Genomic DNA, 25811 nt, shown 5'->3' with positions numbered 1-25811 from the left:
TATAAATCTGAATATTATTTATTTCGTATTAAAAATACTGATGATGGGTGTACTGTTGCTTGTATGCGTGTGCTCACTGTGACTGTCACCCTGATATTGGCTACTAGGTAGCTACTTCCGCCGTTGCTTTGCAAGCGGGAGCAAAGGACACCGTGTCCCGGTACAACCAATACAACACCGGTACAATGCTTGTGATTCAATAGGAGGGTTTGAGCTGAAGGATTTCACTATTTCTATAATATAATAAACAGCCCTAAAGTAATGACTTGAAGTGTAGCCTACCGAAACATAGGTGTAATTGGAGATATTTAAGATCACTGAAAGTTCATATTTATATTTAGTGTGAATAGCTGACTGTAAGCCACATGAATGTATGGTTCATTCCATGACTGAAGGATGCTGCTTCTGATGGTTACATGGTTGACTACTTTAATGTTTGTTATCCCATTCCTAAGTTGATGTGCAGGGACAAGGTGTCACTGTGATCAGACCGTGAGCTGAACGGTGTTGTACTGTCTGTATTTCTGTTGCTGTTTGTCCTGTTTTACATTGATAGTAATTGATGTGTAAAAAGCTAGATCGCACGCACACATTGTATTATATCTAAGAGTGTAGCACACTATTTATTTATTTATTTTATTAGGCAAGTCAGTTAAGAACACATTCTTATTTTCAATGACAGCCTAGGAACAGTGGGTTAACTGCCTTGTTCAGGAGCAGAACGACAGATTTTTACCTTGTCAGTTCGGGGATTCAATCTTGCAACCTTTCAGTTACAAGTCCAATGCTCTAACCACTAGGCTATCTGCTGCTCCCCTATAAGCTGTGGTCTGCCACAAAATAAGTTTATATCTAGAAACTGAAAGAGTTCTTTGGCTGTCCCCAGAGTAACCATCGGGGGACAGCCAAAGAACCCTTTGTAGACCCTTTTTGGTACTAGGGAAAACCTTTTTGGTTCCAGGTAGAACCCTTTGGGGTTCCTCGTAGAATCCTTTTGGTTCCAGGTAGAACCCTTTTGGGGTTAAATGTAGAATCCTTTCCACAGAGGGTTCTACATAGACCCAAAACGGTTTTACCTGGAACCAAACTGGGTTCTCCTATGGGGACACCTGAAAAACCCTTTTGGAACCCATTCTTCTAAGAGTGTGTGACTAATGTGACGCAACGTTTGTTCTTTCCTCTCCACATGATGAGGGTTGCAATTGGTGAAACAACAACCATATATAGAACATATTGTGGCTGACCCTTGGTTTACAACCTAGAAACATAGATTTGTGTTCTACCATCATCACAGTCAAAGATCAGACTGTAAATCTCCAAAATATCATATTACAGACCACCAAACTCTCTCTCTCTCTTTTGTACTAGGTAGAACCCATTTTTGTTCCAGGTAGAACCCCTGGGTAGCTTAAACAAAGATACATACATGGCCAGCGAAAAATGCATAAACACAAAATCTATATGCATACAGTGCATTCGGAAAGTATTCAGACCCCTTGACTTTTAACACATTTTGTTACGTTACAGCCTTACTCTAAAATAGATTCAATCGTTTTTTTCCCCTCATCAATCAACACAATACACTATAAGGACAAAGCTAAAACTGTTTTTTAGAAAATGTTGCTACTGTATTAAAAATATAAAACAGAAATGTCGAATTTACATAAGTATTCAGACCCTTTGCTATGAGACTCAAAATTGAGCTCAGGTGCATCCTGTTTCTATTGATCATCCTTGAGATGTTTCTGCAACTTCATTGGAGTCCACCTGTGGTAAATTCAATTGATTGGACATGATTTGGAAAGGCACACACCTGTCTATATAAGGTCCGATAGTTGACAGTGTATGTCAGAGCAAAAACCAAGTTAGGAGGTCGAAGGAATTGTCCGTAGAGCTCCGAGACAGGATTGTGTCGAGCCACAGATCTGGGGAAGGGTACCAAAACATTTCTGCAGTATTGAAGTTACCCAAGAAAATAGTGGGCTCCATCATGCTTAAATGGAAGAAGTTTGGAACCACCAAGACTCTTCATAGAGCTGGCTGCCTGGCCAAACTGAGCAATCGGGGGAGAAGAGCCTTGGTCAGGGAGGTGACCAAGAACCTCACTCTGAAAGAGCTCCAGAGTTCCTCTGTTGAGATGGGAGAACCTTCCAGAAGAACAACCATTTCTGCAGCACTTCACCAATCAGGTCTTTATGGTAGAGTGGCCAGACGGAAGCCACTCCTCAGTAAAAGGCACATGACGTCCCGCTTGGAGTTTGCTAAAAGGCACCTAAAAACTCTCAGATCATGAGAAACAAGATTCCCTGGTCTGATGAAACCAAAATTGAACTCTTTGGCCTGAATGCCAAGTGTCACGTCTGGAGGAAACCTGGCACCATCCCTACGGTGAAGCATGGTGGTGACAGCATCATGCTATGGTGATGTTTTTCAGTGTCAGGGACTGGGAGACTAGTCAGGATCAAGGGAAACATGAACGGAGCAAAGTACAGAGAGATCCTTAGTGAAAACCTCCAGAGCCCTCAGGACCTCAGACTGGGGCGAAGGTTCACCTTCCAACGGGACAACAGGCCTAAGCACACAGCCAAGACAATACAGGAGTGGCTTTAAAAAAGAGATACAGAGAAAAGAGGAGAATGACAGAGGGTATGGAGAAGATGTCAGCTCAGCTGGCGAAGGGTGAAAGGGAACAGAGATGAAAGAGAGAGACAGAGAGAGACAGAGAGATAAGAGACATAGACAGATTAAGAGAGATGGTGATAGAGAGATAGAGGGATAGAGAGAGACAGAGAATGATAGAGAGATATAGATATGTATTTTCCCTTGTGTAGTTTAACCATTTGTACATCGTTACAACACTGTATATATACATAATATGACATTTGTAATGTCTTTATTCTTTTGAAAATTCTGTGAGTGTAATTTTTACTGTACACTTTAATTGTTCCTTTCACTTTTGTATATTATCTACCTCACTTGCTTTGGCAATGTAAAAATAGGTTTCCCATGCCAACTGTCACGTCCTGACCAGTATAGGGGTTATTTGTGATTGTAGTTTGGTCAGGACGTGGCAAAGGGTATTTGTTTTGTGGTTCGGGGTGGTGGTTTGTTAAGAAGGGTGTTTGATTTATTATTTCCAGGTTTTGGGTTATGTTTTTGTATTTCTATGTTCTTTCTAGTTTAGTATTTTCTATGTTAGGTAATTGGGTGTTGGACTCTCAATTGGAGGCAGGTGTTTGTAGATGCCTTTGATTGAGAGTCCTATAATTAGGGATGTGTTTTGTTTGTTAATTGTGGGTAGTTGTTTTTGCATTGCGTTGGTGTAGCCTGCAAAACTGTTTCCTGTCGTCGTTTCTTTGTTTATTGTTTTTTAATAAATTATAATGTTGAGCATGTTGAGCATGTATAATGTATAATGTATAATGTTGAGCACGCAACCCGCTGCGCAAAATGGGACAAACACTTCACTGGTTGCCCTTTTCTTGTCGCAACAGGTCACAAATATTTCTGCTGTGATGGAACACTGTGGTATTTCACCAAATAGATATGGGAGTTTATCAAAATTGCGTTTGTTTTCGAATTCTTTGTGGGTCTGTGTAATCTGAGGGAAATATGTGTCTCTAATATGGTCATACATTGGTCAGGAGGTTAGGAAGTGCAGCTCGGTTTCCACCTCATTTTGTGGGCAGTGTGCACATAGCCTGTCTTCTCTTGAGAGCCAGGTCTGCCTACGACGGCCTTTCTCAATAGCAAGACTATTCTCACTGAGACTGTACATTTTGGGTCAGTCATATTGATCAGGTATTCTGCCACTGTGAACTCTCTGTGAACTCTCATGATTTATTTGGGTCTAATTGTGTTGCTGTCCTGGGGCTCTGTGGGGTCTGTTTGTGTTTGTGAACAGAGTCCCAGGACCAGCTTGCTTAGGGGACTCTTCTCCAGGTTCATCTCTCTATAGGTGATGTCTTTGTTATGGAAGGTTCTGGAATCGCTTCCTTTTAATTAGCGGCCTAATTGTGCTCTACATGCATTATTTGATGTTTTACGTTGTACACGGAGGATATTTTTGCAGGATCAACTAAGAGTGTTTCTTATTAGTCTTAAACAAATCTACTTTGAAACAAAAGTATAAACAAAAACAAAAGTATCCACACATGGTTATGGGCTTAAAAAAAGAAGACACATGTACCATGTCAGAGATAGAGTTGAAATGTATTACATTACATTAGTATTCCATGTTGAGTTTGCATCCCAACACTACATTTTATATACATCACAGAAGACTGAAATATAACAACACCGTTTGACATAGAAACACCGGATTTTCTTAGTTTAATTAATTGTTTTATGTTTATTAATTACGAAATTATGTAAAATATTTACAACATTCCACCCATGAGGCCAATAGAGGGTGATTTGGTCCTTTGACTGCAGGAAAGGGCTACCAATCTGGGGCATGGGCACCCACTCACCACATAACAGCAGCTATACCATAGACAGTCATGGTGCAGAACATCTCCCCTTTGTGTTTCTATCTGTAGCTCAGATCAACTGTAGATGGGTTGAAGATGGGAGGGCTAGTATAGTATATCACTACAGGTTAGAAAACATAGGGCTAGGCTAGCATCACACACTATAGCCTATAGGGCTAGGCTAGCATCACACACTATAGCATATAGGGCTAGGCTAGCATCACACACTATAGCATATAGGGCTAGGCTAGCATCACACACTATAGCATATAGGGCTAGGCTAGCATCACACACTATAGCATATAGGGCTAGGCTAGCATCACACACTATAGCATATAGGGCTAGGCTAGCATCACACACTATAGCATATAGGGCTAGGCTAGCATCACACACTATAGCATATAGGGCTAGGCTAGCATCACACACTATAGCATATAGGGCTAGGCTAGCATCACACACTATAGCCTATAGGGCTAGGCTAGCATCACACACTATAGCCTATAGACCAAGACTAGTATTAGACACTATAGCCTATAGGCCTAGGCTAGCATCAGGCACTATAGCCTATACGCTCTCCGCACACACTCTCCGCAGCCAATGTGAGTAGGACCTTTAGACAGGTCAACATTCACAAGGCCGACATTCACAAGGACGCAGGGCCAAATGGATTACCAGGACGTACTGCGAGCATGCGCTGACCAACTAGCAAGTGTCTTCACTGACATTTTCAACCTCTCCCTGTCCGAGTCTGTAATACCAACATGTTTTACTAAGCAGACCACCATAGTGCCTGTGCCCAAGAACACTAAGGTAACCTGCCTAAATTACTACCAATCTGTAGCACTCACGTCTGTAGCCATGAAGTGCATTGAAAGGCTGGTCATGGCTCACATCAACACCATCATCCCAGAAACCCTAGACCCACTCCAATTTGCATACATCCCCAACAGATCCACAAATGATGCAGTCTCTATTGCACTCCCCACTGCCCTTTCCCATCTGGATAAATGGAACACCTATGTGAGAATGCTATTCATTGACTACAGCTCAGCGTTCAACACCATAGTGCCCTCAAAGCTCATCAACAAGCTAAGGATCCTGGGACTAAACACCTCCCTCTGCAACTGGATCCTGGACTTCCTGACGGGCCGCCTCCAGGTGGTAAGGGTAGGTAACAACACATCTGCCACGCTGATCCTCAACACAGGGGCCCAACAGGGGTGTATGCTCAGCCCCCTCCTATGCTCGCTGTTCACTCATGACTGCACGGCCAGGCACGACTCCAACACCATCATTAAATTTGCCGATGACACAACAGTGGTAGGCCTGATCACTGACAACAACGAGTCAGCCTATAGGGAGGAGGTCAGAGACCTGGCCGGGTGATGTGAGGACAACAACCTCTCCCTCAACGTGATCAAGACAAAGGAGATGATTGTGGACTACAGGAAAAAGAGGACCGAGCACGCCCCCATTCTCATCGACGGGGCTGTAGTGGAGCAGGTTGAGAGCTTCAAGTTCCTTGGTGTCCACATCACCAACAAACTAACATGGTCCAAACACACCAAGATAGTCATGAAGAGGGCACGACAAAACCTATTCCCCCTCAGGAGACTGAAAATATTTGGCATGGGTCCTCAGATCCTCAAAAGGTTCTACAGCTGCACCATCGAGAGCATCCTGACTGGTTGCATTACTGTATGGCAACTACTCTGCCTCCGACCGCAAGGCACTACAGAGGGTTGTGCGAACGGCCCAGTACATCACTGGGGCCAAGCTTCCTGCCATCCAGGACCTCTATACCAGGCAGTGTCAGAGGAAGGCCCTAAAAATTGTCAAAGACTCCAGCCACCCTGGTCATAGACTGTTCTCTCTGATACCACACGGCAAGCGGTACCGGAGCGCCAAGTCTAGGCCTAAGAGGCTTCTAAACAGCTTCTACCCCCAAGCCATAAGACTCCTGAACATCTAGTCAAATGGCTACCCAGACTACTTGCATTGCCCCTCCTCCCCTCTCCACACCACTGCCACTCTCTGTTGTCATCTATGCATAGTCACTTTAATTAACTCTACCTACATGTACATACTACCTCAACTAACCGGTGCCCCCACACATTGACTCTGTACCGGCACCCCCCTGTATATATTGTCATTTTTTACTGCTGCTCTTTAATTACTTTTATCTCTTATTCTTATCCGTATTTTTTTAAACTGCAATGTCGGTTAGGGGCTTGTAAGTAAGCATTTCACTGTAAGGTCGACACCTGTTGTATTTGGGGCATGTGACTATAGCATCACACACTATAGCGTATAGGACTAGGCTAGAATCAGACACTATAGCATATAGGCCTAGGCTAGCATCAGACACTATAGCCTATAGGGCTAGGCTAGCATCAGACACTATAGCCTATAGGGCTAGGCTAGCATCACACACTATAGCCTATAGGCCTAGACTAGCATCAGACACTATAGCCTATAAGCCTAGGCTAGCATCAGACACTATAGCCTATAGGCCTATACTAGCATCAGACACTATAGCCAATAGGCCTATACTAGCATCAGACATTATAGCCTATAGGCCTAGGTTAGCATCACACACTATAGCCTATAGGCCTATACTAGCATCAGACACTATAGCCTATAGGCCTAGGCTAGCATCAGACACTATAGCCTATAGACCTAGACTAGCATCAGACACTATAGCCTATAGGCCTAGGCTAGCATCAGGCACTATAGCCTATAGCCCTAGGCTGGCATCAGGCACTATAGGCTATTGGACTAGACCAGCATCACACACTATAGCCTATAGGCCTAGGCTAGCATCAGACACTATAGCCTATAGGCCTAGGCTAGCATCACACACTATAGCCTATTGGACTAGACCAGCATCACACACTATAGCATATAGGCCTAGGCTAGCATCAGACACTATAGCCTATAGGACTAGGCTAGCATCACACACTATAGCCTATAGGGCTACGCTAGCATCTGACACTATAGCCTATAGGGCTAGGCTAGCATCACACACTATAGCCTATAGGGCTAGGCTAGCATCACACACTATAGCCTATAGGACTACGCTAGCATCAGACACTATAGCCTATAGGGCTACGCTAGCATCAGACACTATAGCCTATAGGACTACGTTAGCATCAGACACTATAGCCAATAGGGCTAGGCTAGCATCACACACTATAGCCTATAGGGCTAGGCTAGCATCACACACTATAGCCTATAGGGCTAGGCTAGCATCATACACTATAGCATATAGGCCTAGGCTAGCATCAGACACTATAGCCTATTGGACTAGGCTAGCATCACACACTATAGCCTATAGGCCTAGGCTAGCATCACACACTATAGCCTATAATAACCTCTGCTACTTTATCATCATTTTAGAGATCAATATAGTTGGGAATATATTAGAAAGCTGATCAACTGTGAAGTGTGAATGACCAACAGTTTGCTTTCACCCTTCAATACATGTCATGGAATGCTGGTGGCCTTCAATGTGCACAAGTCTCCTCTGACTAGAGAGGGTTACGTTATTCTGCAGATTAATCTCCTCTGGCTAGAGAGGGTTACATTATTCTGCAGATTAATCTCCTCTGACTAGAGAGGGTTACATTATTCTGCAGATTAATCTCCTCTGACTAGAGAGGGTTACATTATTCTGCAGATTAATCTCCTCTGGCTAGAGAGGGTTACGTTATTCTGCAGATTAATCTCCTCTGACTAGAGAGGGTTACATTATTCTGCAGATTAATCTCCTCTGACTAGAGAGGGTTACATTATTCTGCAGATTAATCTCCTCTGGCTAGAGAGGGTTACATTATTCTGCAGATTAATCTCCTCTGGCTAGAGAGGGTTACATTATTCTGCAGATTAATCTCCTCTGGCTAGAGAGGGTTACATTATTCTGCAGATTAATCTCCTCTGGCTAGAGAGGGTTACATTATTCTGCAGATTAATCTCCTCTGGCTAGAGAGGGTTACATTATTCAACAGATGAATCTCTTCTGGCTAGAGAGGGTTACATTATTCTGCAGATTAATCTCCTCTGGCTAGAGAGGGTTACATTATTCTGCAGATGAATCTCTTCTGGCTAGAGAGGGTTACATTATTCTGCAGATTAATCTCCTCTGGCTAGAGAGGGTTACATTATTCTGCAGATTAATCTCCTCTGACTAGAGAGGGTTACATTATTCTGCAGATTAATCTCCTCTGGCTAGAGAGGGTTACATTATTCTGCAGATTAATCTCCTCTGGCTAGAGAGGGATAAATTATTCTGACAGATTAATCTCCTCTGGCTAGAGAGGGTTACGTTATTCTGCAGATTAATCTCCTCTGGCTAGAGAGGGTTACATTATTCTGCAGATTAATCTCCTCTGGCTAGAGAGGGTTACATTATTCAACAGATGAATCTCTTCTGACTAGAGAGGGTTACATTATTCTGCAGATTAATCTCCTCTGGCTAGAGAGGGTTACATTATTCGGCAGATTAATGTTCTGAGCCTTTTTAAACTCATTTATGTTCATGGGTGGACTTGTCAATGTTTTGGCCAGTGGGCCAGTCTAATTTAGGTTTATGTGTGTGGGGGCCTTAAGGGAGGGGGGAAAGGGCCAGTCTAATTTAGGTTTATGTGTGTGGGGGGCCTTAAGGGAGGGGGGGAAAGGGCCAGTCTAATTTAGGTTTATGTGCGTGGGGGGCCTTAAGGGAGGGGGGGAAAGGGCCATTGTGTTAGAAATGCCAGGGATGATGTTTGTCCCAGACTGCACCTGAATATATTCTCCCAACAGACATAAGTGTTCCATTTTAAAATAAAATACTGAAGAAAATTTGATTAAAATGGCTGAATGGTTAGCCTACACAACTTATTTGGTTCACATTGACAAAATGAATGTGTATCTAACTGTATCAACAAAAGCACATGCAACTCTTGTCAGATAAACCCGGAAAAAAAGCGGATTTTCTGCCCCCTCGCGACAGACAGCCTGCAGGGAACAGAAGGTATTCAGCTGCAGCACCACTGACAGCTCCCTTCATGCGCTGCCTCTCACTCCCGAGGAGTGGGCGTGCGTTCTCGGGTTCCATTGCCTACTGTTCTACAAAGACATCTTTCCTGGCAAGACAAAAACACTCCCAACATGAATGTCTGAGTCAAATTGAAAACTTCCTAGGATCATACCAAAAAAAAAAACGTTTTTTTTTTTAAAACAAATTGGCAGCAAGAGTAAAGACATTAAAGCATGGGCTGTGATGTTGCACTCACAACAATGTAGTGATTTTCCCACACACCTATGCATAACAAATGCTTATTTATCACACTCACAATGATAGCCTCAAAAAACCAACAAAACACAGGCATATCAAAAGTCAAATTTAAGAATTTAGGAACGGAGTAATCCATTCAGAAGACAGTCCAGGTTTAAACATAGGCTACATTTTGATAATACACCCTCGCCCCTCATCACCTAGTACACCATTACACATACACTGAAATCGAGTAGAATTTAGTAGAACACTTACCCTTCTCAAAACTGAGATTTTTGGATACTTCGAGTTCAGCCATTTCAGACTAATTTAGTGTTTGCATAGCTCTGGATAAAGAATTCCTCTCCAGGATAAAAGGGGAGCGATACTGTTTTGAGGTAGTGCTCTCAATTAGTTTTTGTCCGTTCATCCACTTTGGACATCATTTCCATTAGATAGTCTCCAGTAAGGTACAATAGTTGCCAAGGCGTAAAATCCCATATATTGGTCTGAAATTACCCCCATGGTGTTCTTAGTCCAAATGGAACGCATTTTTTCATCCGTGTCACACAGTCGCCAAACGACCCAGAGATGAACTGAACTGACACAAACAGGACCCTCTCTCTGAACACTCCACAAAACCTGCTGCTTATCTCTCCTGCGCAACATACACACGCATGTCTCTGCTTTACTCTCTGCGCGGAGAGAGCGGAGATGGTGAAGGGTGTTACAAACCTCACACCAGTCGCGCCGAGCGAAAAAATAAGCCAATTTTCTTGACATATTTACGCGATAGCATGGCGAGGTGATGAGTGGGGCAGTCATATACGCGGAGCTAGTGAAAAGGGTACAAGTCTACGACCTCGCAAGGGACTCAAAATATCCTAACCAAATTTCAGATAGTCTATGAACAAAACATCTTTCACAGGATGTTGGCCAGGTAGGCTAATTGAAGACAGTTCTGTGTGATTTGACATCGAGTTGCATTTCAGTCTTAAGATTGTGTTCCGGGGAAATCAAGAATGGAAAACTTGAACTTGTGTTTTTGACAGACGTTTTACTACCTTCCATCTCACCGGCTCTGACGTGGGGAGCGCGGAATGCGATGGGGCGTTCTGGTGGGAAGGGAAACGGTTTATTTATTATTTGTACTCGCTCTCTCTCTCTGCTTTCTATTAAGCAGGATGATATTATTACCGCGTGTGCCCTGCCACTGCTGCATCTCCAAAGATGTAAACTATTTCACCAATCGGAAACATATCACCCATAAATTGGCCCTTCAGCCTATGTTTGTTTTTCTACCTAAGTGCAGGCTTCTGGGTGGAAAGGATATCGTCCAGGGGCTTCGTCAAACCATAACCGAGTCATTTCCCTCGCTTGACGAATAGATTTGCTCATTAGAAGGCTACCTGCTTGACGGGTTGAATTGAAGAATAAACTATCACTGTGAAAATTGTAATAATATGTAGCCGCACTAGCTACCCACTGGGCAAAAATTGGTCGAATCGATGTTGTTTCCACGTCATTTCAACAAAACAATTCAATGTGATAACATTAATCAACGGATTAGAAAAAAAGTAATCAAGGTAAGGGAATTTCGCTTTTTTTTATTCACCAAACGTTGAACCTAAATCCAATGGTATTTCACGTTGAATTCACGTTAGTTGACAACTCAACGAAATGTAAATAAACACTAGATGTTGAAATGACGTCTGTGCCCAGTGGGTAGTCTGTCTGCTGAAAAATACACGGTCATTTCCACACACTGTCGTCTCTCATCTACTCCAAATGTATAATTGTTGGAATTCAGCTTCAAGCCGAGGTTCAAAAATTATTCTGTTAGGGCAGTGGTTCCCGAACTTGTTATTGTCCAGTACCCCTTCAAACATTCAACCTCCAGCTGCGTACCCTCTCTAGCACCAGGGTCAGCGCACTCTCAAATGTTGTTTTTTTCCATTTCCATTTTAGTCATTTAGCAGACGCTCTTATCCAGAGCGACTTACAGTAGTGAATGCATACATTTCATTTCATTATTCTTTTGTACTGGCCCCTGTGGGAATCGAACCCACAACCCTGGTGTTGCACACACCATGCTGGAGTTGCAAACACCATGCTCTACCAACTGAGCCACAGGGAAGACGCCATCAATGTAAGCCTGCCACACACACACACACACACACACACACACACACACACACACACACACACACACACACACACACACACACACACACACACACACACACACACACACACACACACACACACACACACACACACACACACACACACACACACACACACACACACACACACACACACACACACACCCATACGAAACATTTATTAAACATAAGAATGAGTGTGAGTTTTTGTCACAACCCGGCTCGTGGGAAGTGACAAAGAGCTCTTATAGGACCAGGGCACAAATAATAATATAATAAGAATCACAAATTCTGCTCTTTATTTAATTATCTTACATATAAAACCTTATTTGTTCATCAAAAATGGTGAATAACTCACCAGGTTAATGAGAAGGGTGTGCTTGAAATGATGCACATAACTCTGTAATGTTGGGTTGTATTGGAGAGTATCTCAGTCTTAAATCATTTTCCACACACAGTCTGTTCCTGTATTTAGTTTCCATGCTAGTGAGGGAGGAGAATCCACTCTCACATAGGTTAGGTACATGGTTGCAAAGAGCATCAGTGTCTTAACAGCGCAATTTTCCAAGGCAAGAAACTCTGAGCGCAGCCCTATCCAGAAATCTGTCAGTGGCTTCAGATTAAATTACATTTTCACAGAACTGCTTGTTGCAATTTCGATGAGGCTCTCTTGTTCAGATATCGATAAGTGGACTGGAGGCAGGGCATGAAAGGGATAACAAATCCAGTTTGTGTCATCCGTTTCGGGAAAGTACCTGCGTAATTGCGCACCCAGCTCACTCAGGTGATTCGCTATATCACATTTGACATTGTCCGTAAGCTTGAGTTCATTTGCACACAAAAAAATCATACAATGATGGAAAGACCTGTGTGTTGTCCTTGTTAATGAAGACAGAGAAGAGCTCCAACTTCTTAATCATAGACTCAATTTTGTCCCCCACATTGAATATAGTTGCGGAGAGTCCCTGTAATCTTAGATTCAGATCATTCAGGCGAGAAAGAACATCACCCAGATAGGCCAGTCGTGTGAGAAACTCGTCATCATGCAAGCGGTCAAACAAGTGAAAATCATGGTCAGTAAAGAAAACTTTAAGCTCGTCTCTCAGTTAAAAAAAACGTGTCAATACTTTGCCCCTTGATAACCAGCGCACTTCTTTCTGTATGTTGTAAAAGCGTTACATGGTCGCTGCCCATATCATTGCATAATGCAGAAAATACACAAGAGTTCAGGGGCCTTGGTTTAAGAAAGTTAACAATTTTCACTGTAGTGTCCAAAACGTCTTTCAAGCTGTCAGGCATTCCCTTGGCATCAAGAGCCTCTTGGTGGATGCTGCAGTTTACCCAAGTGGCGTCGGGAGCAACTGCTTGCACGCGCGTTACCACTCCATTATGTCTCTCTGTCATGGCTTTTGCGCAGTCAGTACAGATACCAACACATCTTGACCACCAAAGTCCATTTGATGTCACGAAGCTGTCCAGTACTTTAAAAATATCCTCTCATGTTGTCCTGGTTTCCAGAAGAGGATGTCTTCCTTAATTGACACCCCATAAACGTAACGGACATATAGCAGGAGCTGTGCCAGGCCCGCCACGTCTGTTGACTCATCCAGCAGTAAAGCATATAATCCACTGGCTTGTATGCGAAGCAGTAATTGTTTCAAAACATCTCCTGCCATCTCACTGATGCGTCGTGAAACAGTGTTGTTTGATGAAGACATTTATAGTTTTTTGGGCCTTTTCCCCCAGCATTGTCCCAGACATATCCACGGCAGCAGGAAGAATGAAGTCCTCCACAATAGTATGGGGCTTGCCTGTCCTCGCCACTCTGTAGCTCACCATATAAGACACTTCTAGCCCCTTCTCATTAATGGTATCTGTTGCTTTTATACATGTCTTACTACTCGAAAGTCGTCTTTAATCTCGCTCAAAAAACTCTTGTGGCTTATTTTTCAAATTGTCATGTTTTGTATCTAAATGTCTGCGCAAGAGTGAAGGTTTCCCGCGAGAGAGTAACGGTTAATGTGATTGGATGTTAATTATTTGACTAGGCTACCTGTATTTGACATTGTGTTGTTATTTAGCTGAACACGAGATGGTTTAATTTTATTTTTGGCAGTGAACCGAGGCTACTCAGGTGAGGAAAAAAACTCACCCAAATGTATAGCCCTGTTGGAAAATATAAATGTACTGTTTGAAAATGTTAGGAAAAAATGTATATTATATAAACTCAGCAAAAAAAGAAACGTCCCTTTTTCAGGACCCTGTGTTTCAAAGATCATTTGTATAATTCCAAATAACTTCACAGATCTTCACTGTAAAGGGTTTAAACACTGTTTCCCATGCTAGTTCAATGAACCATAAACAATTAATGAACATGCACCTGTGGAACAGTCGTTAAGACACTAACAGCTTACAGACGGTAGGCAATTAAGGTCACAGTTATGAAAAATTAGGACACTAAAGAGGCCTTTCTAGTGACTCTGAAAAACACCAAAAGAAAGATAAACAAGGTCCCTGCTCATCTACGTAGACATGCCTTAGGCATGCTGCAAGGAGGCATGAGGACTGCAGATGTGGCCAGGGCAATAAATTGCAATGTCCGTACTGTGAGACGCCTAAGACAGCTCTACAGGGAGACAGGACGGACAGCTGATCGTCCTCGCAGTGGCAGACCACATGTAACAACTCCTGCACAGGATCGGTACATCCAAACATCACACCTGCGGGACAGGTACAGGATGGCAACAACAACTGCCTGAGTTACACCAGGAACGCACAATCCCTTCATCAGTGCTCAGACTGTCTGCACTAGGCTGAGAGTGGCTGGACTGAGGGCTTGTAGGCCTGTTGTAAGGCAGGTCCTCACCAGACATCACCGGCAACAACGTCCCCTATGGGCACAAACCGACCATCGCTGGACCAGACAGGACTGGCAAAAAGTGCTCTTTACTGATGAGTCACGGTTTTGTCTCACCAGGGGTGATGGTTGGATTTGCGTTTATCGTCGAAAGAATGAGCGTTACACCGATGCCTGTACTCTGGAGCGGGATCAATTTGGAGATGGAGGGTCCGTCATGGTCTGGGGCGGTGTGTCACAGCATCATCGGACTGAGCTTGTTGGTCATTGCAGGCAATCTCAACGCTGTGCGTTACAGGGAAGACATCCTCCTCCCTCATGTGGTACCCTTCCTGCAGGCTCATCCTGACATGACCCTCCAGCATGACAATGCCACCAGCCATACTGCTCGTTCTGTGCGTGATTTCCTGCAAGACAGGAATGTCAGTGTTCTGCCATGGCCAGCGAAGAGCCCGGATCTCAATCTTATTGAGCACATCTGGGACCTGTTGGATCGGAGGGTGAGGGCTTGGGCCATTCCCCCCAGAAATGTCCGGGAACTTGCAAGTGGAAGGGTGGAGTAGCATCGCACAGCAAGAACTGGCAAATCTGGTGCAGTCCATGAGGAGGAGATGCAATACAGTACCTAATGCAGCTGGTGGCCACACCAGATACTGACTGTTACTTTTGAGTTTGACCCCCCCTTTGTTCAGGGACACATTATTCCATTTCTGTTCATCACATGTCTGTGGAACTTATTCAGTTTATGTCTCAGTTGTTGAATCTTGTTATGTTCATACAAATATTTACACATGTTAAGTTTGCTGAAAATAAACGCAGTTGACAGTGAGAGGACATTTCTTTTTTTTATATTTGATATTTATATTTGATATTTTTAGATTTTATATAGTTTATATTAAAAGCAAAATTCTATTTAAAAAAAAATGTGCATCACATTTTTATTTGGCGTACCCCGACGGCATTGCGCATACCCCTGGAATACCTGTTCTGGAGGATTTATTGTTTGGGCTGAAGATCCGTGTTATAGCTCGGTTGAAATGTTTATGGTCATTTCAGATTGATCTGACATATGCAGCAGATCTTTTTGTCTGTTGAGAGCGTTCCTCTGCCCAGGTGTTGCTGACACATGCCAGATCTTACAATGCCCAGTGGCATGTACTCATGGATGCCAAAGGAAGCCAGGCTTCCCCCAAAAATAGACCAATACATATTTTTTTTTTAAACATATAAAATAATGTATCTTTCCTTTCTCTGTGTTTCATTCTTTCTCCTTCAATTTGCAAGAGGCTGCATGTATCTCACTGGAGAAAGCATCCTAGCAAGTAAAACAGCGCCCCTCTTTCTCAGAATGTGTAGCCTACCGATCTGATGCTGTCTGATCAGAAAGAGTAGGACATTGTTGCAACCCGTAGCGTTGAATGCAAGGGAAGCCAGTGAGTATTTGACCTCCCTTGATAAAAAATTATAATAATAGTCAATTAGTGTTGAGCTAAACTGAGTGAGCTCAACTGTGAATGGTCCTGGCACATCAAAAAAATGTGTCAAGGGAAGCCAGTTTGGATTTGGCTTCACACCAATCACATGACATCAAAAGCAGAACGTAATTGTTGCATCTCGTTGGGTCATTGTCGTCCCATGGCTAGCTAGCTAGCTAAAACCATCCCCTTCCTAAATTAGCCATGGATGGAGATAGGGATTTAGGCTTAATTCTCCGTACTAGCCAATGATTATAACGGCGATTTTGATCAAACCATACATTCATATATTGTGCCCCTGGCCTGAGAGGATGGAAGTTCAACATGTGGCTTGATGTAGTAGGCTAATGTTAACTAGCTGGCCTGGCGCATTGTTACCCATGAAAGTAAGTTAGGTTAACGAGCAGGTATTTTAGCCAGGTAGCCTAGGACAACAACAACGACAAAATTTCACTGGACAGAGGTTGCTATCTAGTTTTGTGATGAAACAAATGTGTGGTTGAATTCTTTCTGCCGCCTTATGCCTATATATAACGGTAACACATAGGTTGTAATATGTTTTTTTCTGGCTTCACTTCCCCAGTGATTTAACCCACGCACCGCTACTGACCACGCCTGGATAGGTACACTACATGACCAAAAGTATGTGGACACCTGCTCGTCGAACATCTCATTCCAAAATCATGGGTATTAATCCCCCCTTTGCTGCTATAACAGCCTCCACTCTTCTGGGAAGGCTTTCCACTAGATGTTGGAACATTGCTGCAGGGACTTGCTTCCATTCAGCCACAAGAGTATTAGTGAGGTCGGGCACTGATGTTGGGTGATTAGGCCTGGTTCGCAATCGGTGTTCCAATTCATCCCAAAGGTGTTCGATGGGGTTGAGGTCAGGGCTCTGTGCAGGCCAGTCAAGTTCTCCCACACTGATCTCGACAAACCATTTCAGTATGGCCCTCACTTTGTGCACGAGGGCATTGTCATGATGAAACAGGAAAGGGCCTCCCACAAACTGTTGCCACAAAGTTGGAAGCACAGAATCGTCTAGAATGCTCATTGTATGCTGTAGCATTAAGATTTCCCTTCACTGGAACTAAAGGGCCCGAACCATGAAAAACAGCCCACAACCATTATTCCTCATCCACCAAACTTTACAGTTGGCACCATGCATTCGGGCAGGTAGTGTTCTCCTGGCATCCGCCAAACCCAGATTCATCCGTCGGACTGCCAGATTGTGAAGCGTGATACATCACTTCAGAGAACACATTTCCACTACTCCAGAGACCAATGGCGGCGAGCTTTAAACCACTCCAGCAGACGCTTGGCATTGCGCATGGTGATCTTGTCTTGTGTGTGGCTGCTCGGCCATGGAAACCCATTTCATGAAGCTCCAGACAAACAGTTCTTGTGCTGACGTTGCTTCCAGTGGCAGTTTGGAACTCAGTAGTGAGTGTTGCAACCGAGGACAGACAATTTTTACACACTACGCACTTCAAGACTCGGCGGTAACGTTCTGTGAGCTTGTGTGGCCTACCACTTCGCGGCTGAGCCGTTGTTGCTCCTCGGTGTTTCCACTACACAATAACAGCACTTACAGTTGACCGGGGCAGCTCTAGCAGGGCAGACATTTGACGAACTGACTTGTTGGAAAGATGGCATCCTATGACGGTGCCACGTTGAAAGTCACTGAGCTCTTCAGTAAGGCCATTCTACTGCCAATGTTTTGTCTATGGAGATTGCATGGGTGTGTGCTCGATTTTATACACCTGTCAGCAACAGGTGTGGATGAAATAGCTGAACCCACTAATTTGAAGGGGTGTCCACATACTTTTGTATATATAGTGTATTTTCTGTATAAGCTAACCACATCATATGTTATAGCAGTCTGGTGTCTGATGACAGGTGTCAGTCCATGACCTTGGTTAATGCTTGAAATGTCTGAGCAGGGGAACGCAGACGTGATGTCCCAGTGTGCACCGTCCAACACCAACGTCCATGGATGTTGTAAAGATGTTGAAATTTGATCTGGCCCATGATGCACATAATAATACACATTTCCTGTTATTGTAAGATTATTTTCCTGCTGTGACAAACTGGTCAAATGAAGATATCTGTAGACATAGAGAAATAGAGAACTGTGTGCTTGCTTATGTGTGTGTGTGTGTGACACTCACCATGAAAGATGCTGTTGTCTGTGAGGAAGTGATGGCAGTACTGCGGCCCTCCTTTCCTGTTCACAACCCAGGAACTCATGGCGGTGGGAGGGATGGGAGACCTGTGAAGGAGGAGAAAAGCGTGAGACTGGACACAATACAGTTCACCATAGGCTTAAGATTTTTTTTTTCCTGGCTCCTCTCTAGGGTTCCTGCCTTCTAGGGAGCTTTTCATAGCCACTGTGCTTCTGCCTCTGCATTGCTTTCTCTTTGGGGCTTTAGGCTGGGTATCTGTAAAAAACTTTGTGACAATGTAAAAAAAATGGCTTTATAAAATGTGATGGACTGATTAAACTTGTGTAGCTCCTGAATCATTGACTTTGTGTGGAATAGGGGGCACCAGACGTGACAGCCCTACAATAAAATACCACTTTCACCTCAAAGAGCCTAAAGTGTGGACTATAACCCCTGAACTCTGGTCTCTACAGAGGAGCTGCTCCTGAACTCTGGTCTCTACGGAGGAGCTGCTCCTGAACTCTGGTCTCTACAGAGGAGCTGCTCCTGAACTCTGGTCTCTACGGAGGAGCTGCTCCTGAACTCTGGTCTCTACAGAGGAGCTGCTCCTGAACTATGGTCTCTACAGAGGAGCTGCTCCTGAACTCTGGTCTCTACAGAGGAGCTGCTCCTGAACTCTGGTCTCTACAGAGGAGCTGCTCCTGAACTCTGGTCTCTACAGAGGAGCTGCTCCTGAACTCTGGTCTCTACAGAGGAGCTGCTCCTGAACTCTGGTCTCTACACAGGAGCTGCTCCTGAACTCTGGTCTCTACAGAGGAGCTGCTCCTGAACTCTGGTCTCTACACAGGAGCTGCTCCTGAACTCTGGTCTCTACAGAGGAGCTGCTCCTGAACTCTGGTCTCTACGGAGGAGCTGCTCCTGAACTCTGGTCTCTACAGAGGAGCTGCTCCTGAACTCTGGTCTCTACAGAGGAGCTGCTCCTGAACTCTGGTCTCTACAGAGGAGCTGCTCCTGAACTATGGTCTCTACAGAGGAGCTGCTCCTGAACTCTGGTCTCTACGGAGGAGCTGCTCCTGAACTCTGGTCTCTACAGAGGAGCTGCTCCTGAACTCTGGTCTCTACGGAGGAGCTGCTCCTGAACTCTGGTCTCTACAGAGGAGCTGCTCCTGAACTCTGGTCTCTACAGAGGAGCTGCTCCTGAACTCTGGTCTCTACAGAGGAGCTGCTCCTGAACTCTGGTCTCTACAGAGGAGCTGCTCCTGAACTCTGGTCTCTACAGAGGAGCTGCTCCTGAACTCTGGTCTCTACACAGGAGCTGCTCCTGAACTCTGGTCTCTACAGAGGAGCTGCTCCTGAACTCTGGTCTATACAGAGGAGCTGCTCCTGAACTCTGGTCTCTACAGAGGAGCTGCTCCTGAATTCTGTAGACAGACTCCTCCCCTCAGGTCAGCTGACACCAGACACCCCAGCCTGTCAGGTGCTGCTCCTGAATTCTGTAGACAGAGGCTGTAAATCACAGGGTGACGGACCAGGAACATGTGGGAAAACAAAGAGGAGGAGAGGAGATGAATGATGAGAGAGAGAGGAAGAAAGAAAGAAAGAAAGAAAGAAAGAAAGAAAGAAAGAAAGAAAGAGAAGAAAGAAAGAAAGAAAGAAAGAAAGAAAGAAAGAAAGAAAGAAAGAGAGAGAGAGGGAGGGAGGGAGGGAGGAGAGGGAGGGAGGGAGGGAGGGAGGAAGGAAGGAAGGAAGGAAGGAAGGAAGGAAGGAAGGAAGGAAGGAAGGAAGGAAGGAAGGAAGGAAGGAAGGAAGGAAGGAAGGAAGGAAGGAAGGAAGGAAGGAAGGAAGGAAGGAAGGAAGGAAGAGACTGATGGTTAAGGGGAGCAAACAGAGTGGTAGAGTAGAGGTGGATAGAACGGGAGCTGGTCTGGACTGGGGTTGGAGGTGGGAGGAGACTGACAGAACGGGAGCTGGTCTGGACTGGGGTTGGAGGTGAGAGGAGACTGACAGAACGGGAGCTGGTCTGGACTGGGGTTGGAGGTGGGAGGAGACTGACAGAACGGGAGCTGGTCTGGACTGGGGTTGGAGGTGAGAGGAGACTGACAGAACGGGAGCTGGTCTGGACTGGGCTTGGAGGTGAGAGGAGACTGATAGAACGGGAGCTGGTCTGGACTGGGGTTGGAGGTGGGAGGAGACTAACAGAACGGGAGCTGGTCTGGACTGGGGTTGGAGGTGAGAGGAGACTGACAGAACGGGAGCTGGTCTGGACTGGGGTTGGAGGTGAGAGGAGACTGACAGAACGGGAGCTGGTCTGGACTGGGGTTGGAGGTGAGAGGGGACTGATAGAACAGGAGCTGGTCTGGACTGGGGTTGGAGGTGAGAGGGGACTGATAGAACGGGAGCTGGTCCGGACTGGGGTTGGAGGTGAGAGGAGACTGACAGAACGGGAGCTGGTCCGGACTGGGGTTGGAGGTGAGAGGAGACTGACAGAACGGGGGCTGGTCTGGACTGGGGTTGGAGGTGAGAGGAGACTGACAGAACGGGAGCTGGTCCGGACTGGGGTTGGAGGTGAGAGGAGACTGACAGAACGGGAGCTGGTCCGGACTGGGGTTGGAGGTGAGAGGAGACTGACAGAACGGGAGCTGGTCCGGACTGGGGTTGGAGGTGAGAGGAGACTGACAGAACGGGAGCTGGTCCGGACTGGGGTTGGAGGTGAGAGGAGACTGACAGAACGGGAGCTGGTCTGGACTGGGGTTAGAGGTGGGAGGAGACTGACAGAACGGGAGCTGGTCCGGACTGGGGTTGGAGGTGAGAGGAGAATGACAGAACGGGAGCTGGTCCGGACTGGGGTTGGAGGTGAGAGGAGACTGACAGAACGGGAGCTGGTCTGGACTGGGGTTGGAGGTGAGAGGAGACTGACAGAACGGGAGCTGGTCTGGATTGGGGTTGGAGGTGAGAGGGGACTGATAAGTAGCAGGAGATGAGGCCTGAGCTGGGGTTGGAGGTGAGAGGTCACTGCCCTGAGTAACCAGTCCACTGTGACAGGCTGCCAGTAGACAGAGACATGACAGGATGGAGACTGGAAGTTACAAATTACTCAGAGGTTTACCTCTGCACCTTTATTCTGATATGGTAGTTTTATGGTGGAAGACATTTTTTTCTTTTTTTTGCTATTCGTCTATTCACACTACCGTCCATAGCTTTACAATAAAGCTAGGCTTGGCTAATGTCAGAATAAAAAAAAACACACATGTGGTCTTTCGCTGCAAGGGTTAATTTACATGGATCTAATATAGCTCCTACAAACCCATAATATCTATCCTTGTAGACCGTAGAACTATGACATCCAAACACTGATCAAATGTGAAAAATACATTACATTTATACAAGCACATAGATGAAATAGTGAAATGCTGCCTGGCTCTCTCTCCTCTCTTCCATAAAGACAAATAGCATTGTCAGATCTCATATAGGAAGTTCTTGACTTAGTATTCCGTCTGCCACATAGACTTAGCATTCCGCCTGTAACTAGACAGAGAATGTCGTCGCTGAGATCCACGGTGGTTTGGCCCAGGGGGAATGGTATTAATGGGCAGGAGTGTGTTGTCATGCTGTGGTGATGTGAGCATGCCGCTCCTCTCTGTAACCCAAGCCACCCACTAGCCCAGGGGAACACAATCTGCTCATTCCTGTCCAATGGAGTCGTGTGAAAATATGCCCTCATTAATAAATGTAAGTCTTTCTACTGTTGATTTTTTTTCTTTACTTATCTATTGTTCACCTAATACCTATTTTTTACTTAAAAATTGCCATGTTGGTTAGGGCCTGTAAGTAAGCATTTCACTGTAAGGTCTACACCTGTTGTATTCGGTGCACGTGACAAATAAACTTGATTTAGTTGTCCTCTCTGAAGGCTCTGTCATGCAGAGTAGATATTCCCTCATTCTGAAGGCTGTGTCATGCAGAGTAGATATTCCCTCATTCTGAAGGCTGTGTCATGCAGAGTAGATATTCCCTCTCATTCTGAAGGCTGTGTCATGCAGAGTAGATATTCCCTCATTCTGAAGGCTGTGTCATGCAGAGTAGAATATTCCCTCATTCTGAAGGCTGTGTCATGCAGAGTAGATATTCCCTCATTGTGAAGGCTGTGTCATGCAGAGTAGATATTCCCTCATTCTGAAGGCTGTGTCATGCAGAGTAGATATTCCCTCATTGTGAAGGCTGTGTCACAGTGGATGAAGTTATCCTCAAGCTGATCCAACCCAAGAGACCTCACCTGCACACTCATGGGTAATAAGGAAGTGTTCTATAAGGGCTCAACTGCAAAGCCTCATGGGTAATGAGATAAGTGAAGTGTGTGTGTGTGTGTGTGTGTGTGTGTGTGTGTGTGTGTGTGTGTGTGTGTGTGTGTGTGTGTGTGTGTGTGTGTGTGTGGTGCGTGTGCGCGTGTGTGTGTGTGTGTGTGTGCGTGTGCGCGTGTGTGTGTGTGTGTGTGTGTGTGTGTGTGTGTGTGTGTGTGTGTGTGTGTGTGTGTGTGTGTATTGTCAGTTCCTCCGTTAATGACAAACACCAAATGACTAATAGCAGGAGGCACTGAGGCAGACTGACTCATACACCAGGGACCACAGGACAACAGGGCCTGGAGACAGGGTGGGGGAAGAGAGGGGTGGGAGGTTGGAGGGATGGGGGAGGGAGGGGTGGGAGGAGGAGAGATGGGGAGAGAGGGGTGGGAGGAGGAGGTATGGGGAGAGAGAAGGGTGGGAGGAGGAGATGTAGGGATGGGAGGATGGTGGAGATTTAGGAATGGGATGTTGGAGGAGGGGGAGGTTTAGGGATGGGCGGTTGGAGGAGGGTGGAGGTGTAGGGATGGGAGGTTGGTGGAGGGTGGAGGTGTAGGGATGGGAGGTTGGTGGAGGGTGGATGCTTAGGGATCAGAGGTTTGTTAAGGTTTAGGCATGGGTGGTTGGAGAAGGGTGGAGGTTAAGGGATGGGAAGATGGAGGAGGGTGGAGATTTTGGGATGGGAGGTTGGAGGAGGTTAGAGGAGGGTGGAAAATTAGGGATGGGAGGTTGAAGGAGGGTGGAGGTGTAGGGATGGGAGGTTATTGGAGGTTTAGGGATGAGAGGTTGGAGATGTAGGAATAAGAGGTTGGAGGAGGGTGGAGATTTAGGGATGGGAGGTTGGAGGAGGGTGGAGGTGTAGGGATGGGAGGTAGGTAGGTGGAGGTTTAGGTATGGGAGATTGGAGGAGGGTGGAGGTGTAGGGATGGGAGGCTGGAGGAGGTTTAGGGATGGGAGGTTGGAGGAGGGTGGAGGTGTAGGGATGGGAGGTAGGTAGGTGGAGGTGTAGGGATGGGAGAATGGTAGGTGGAGGTTTAGGTATGGGAGATTGGAGGAGGGTGGAGGTGTAGGGATGGGAGGCAGGAGGAGGTTTAGGGATGGGAGGTTGGAGGAGGGTGGAGGTGTAGGGATGGGAGGTAGGTAGGTGGAGGTTTAGGTATGGGAGGTTGGAGGAAGGTGGAGATTTAGGGATGGGAGGTTGGAGGAGGGTGGAGGTGTAGGGATGGGAGGTTGGAGGAGGGTGGAGGTGTAGGGATGGGAGGTTGGTGGAGGGTGGAGGTGTAGGGATGGGAGGTTGGTGGAGGGTGGAGGTGTAGGGATGGGAGATTGGTGGATGGTGGAGGTGTAGGGATGGAGATTGGTGGATGGTGGAGGTGTAGGGATGGGAGATTGGTGGATGGTGGAGGAGTAGGGATGGGAGGTTGGTGGGGGTGTAGGGATGGGAGGTTGGTGGAAGGTGGAGGTGTAGGGATGGGAGGTTGGTGGAGGGTGGATGCTTAGGGATCAGAGGTTTGTTAAGGTTTAGGCATGGGTGGTTGGTTGGAGAAGGGTGGAGGTTAAAGGATGGGAAGTTGGAGGAGGGTGGAGATTTTGGGATGGGAGGTTGGAGGAGGCTGGAGGTGTAGGGATGGGAGGTTATTGGAGGTTTAGGGATGAGAGGTTGGAGATTTAGGAATAAGAGGTTGGAGGAGGGTGGAGATTTAGGGATGGGAGGTTGGAGGGGGTGGAGATTTAGGGATGGGAGGTTGGAGGAGGGTGGAGGTGTAGGGATGGGAGGTAGGTAGGTGGAGGTTTAGGTATGGGAGATTGGAGGAGGGTGGAGGTGTAGGGATGGGAGGCTGGAGGAGGGTTTAGGGATGGGAGGTTGGAGGAGGGTGGAGGTTTAAGGATGGGAGGTAGGTAGGTGGAGGTGTAGGGATGGGAGGTTGGTGGAGGGTGGAGGTGTAAGGATGGGAGATTGGTGGATGGTGGAGATGTAGGGATGGGAGATTGGTGGAGGTTGGAGGTGTAGGGATGGGAGGATGGTGGAGGTTTAGGTATGGGAGGTTGGTGGAGGTTTAGGGATGGGAGATCGGAGGAGGGTGGAGGTTAAAGGATGGGAAGTTGGAGGAAGGTGAGATGTAGTGATGGGCGGTTGGAGGAGGGTGGAGGTGTAGGGATGGACTGTTGGAAGAGGGTGAAGATTTAGGGGTGGGATGTTGGAGGAGATTTAGGGATGGGAAGTTGGAGGAGGGTGGAGGTTTAGGGGTGGGAGGTTGGAGGAGGGTGGAGGTGTAGGGATGGGAGGAAGATTGAGGTTTAGGTATGGGAGGCTGGTGGAGGTTTAGGCATGGGAGGTTGGAGGTTGGAGGAGGTTGGAGGTTTAGGGATGGGAGATAGGTGGAGGTTTAGGAATGGGAGGCTTAGGAGGAGGGGTGGAGCTGTAGGGATGGGAGGTTGGAGGAGGGTGGAGGTGTAGGGATGGGAGGTTGGTGGAGGTTTAGGGATGGGAGATCGGAGGAGGGTGGAGGTTAAAGGATGGGAAGTTGGAGGAGGGTGGTGATTTAGGGATGGGAGGTTGGAGGAAGGTGAGGTGTAGGGATGGGCGGTTGGAGGAGGGTGGAGGTGTAGGGATGGACTGTTGGAGGAGGGTGGAGATTTAGGGGTGGGAGGTTGGAGGGGAGTGAAGGTTTAGGGATGGGAGGTTGGTGGAGGTTTAGGGATGAGAGGTTAGATGAGGGTGGAGGTTTAGGGATGGGAGGTTGGTGGAGGTTTAGGGATGAGAGGTTAGATGAGGGTGGAGGTTTAGGGATGGGAGGTTGGTGGAGGTTTAGGGATGAGAGGTTAGATGAGGGTGGAGGTTTAGGGATGGGAGGTTGGTGGAGGTTTAGGGATGAGAGGTTAGATGAGGGTGGAGGTTTAGGGATGGGAGGTTGGTGGAGGTTTAGGGATGAGAGGTTGGATGAGGGTGGAGGTTTAGGGATGGGAGGTTGGTGGAGGTTTAGGGATGAGAGGTTAGATGAGGGTGGAGGTTTAGGGACGGGAGGTTGGTGGAGGTTTAGGGATGAGAGGTTAGATGAGGGTGGAGGTTTAGGGATGGGAGGTTG

At 46.2% G+C, this 25811-nt stretch overlaps 1 protein-coding gene across 1 annotated transcript in view; it reads right to left on the bottom strand.

Annotated features, from left to right (window-relative positions):
- The window catches only part of plch1 (phospholipase C, eta 1), a 154191-nt gene that overhangs the window by 115250 nt on the left and 13130 nt on the right, over window positions 1-25811 (bottom strand). The window contains exon 2 of the mRNA XM_082956476.1: window positions 18395-18495. Coding sequence (XP_082812602.1) covers window positions 18395-18473 — 79 coding nt within the window. The 5' untranslated portion in view covers window positions 18474-18495. The remainder of the gene's footprint in view (window positions 1-18394; window positions 18496-25811) is intronic.

This window comes from Salmo salar, chromosome 09 (genome assembly GCF_965601325.2).
Source record: "Salmo salar chromosome 09, fSalSal1, whole genome shotgun sequence".
Lineage (NCBI taxonomy): Eukaryota > Metazoa > Chordata > Actinopteri > Salmoniformes > Salmonidae > Salmo > Salmo salar.
Note: the sequence above shows the minus strand (reverse complement) of the source record. Positions and strands in the feature narration are given on the sequence as shown.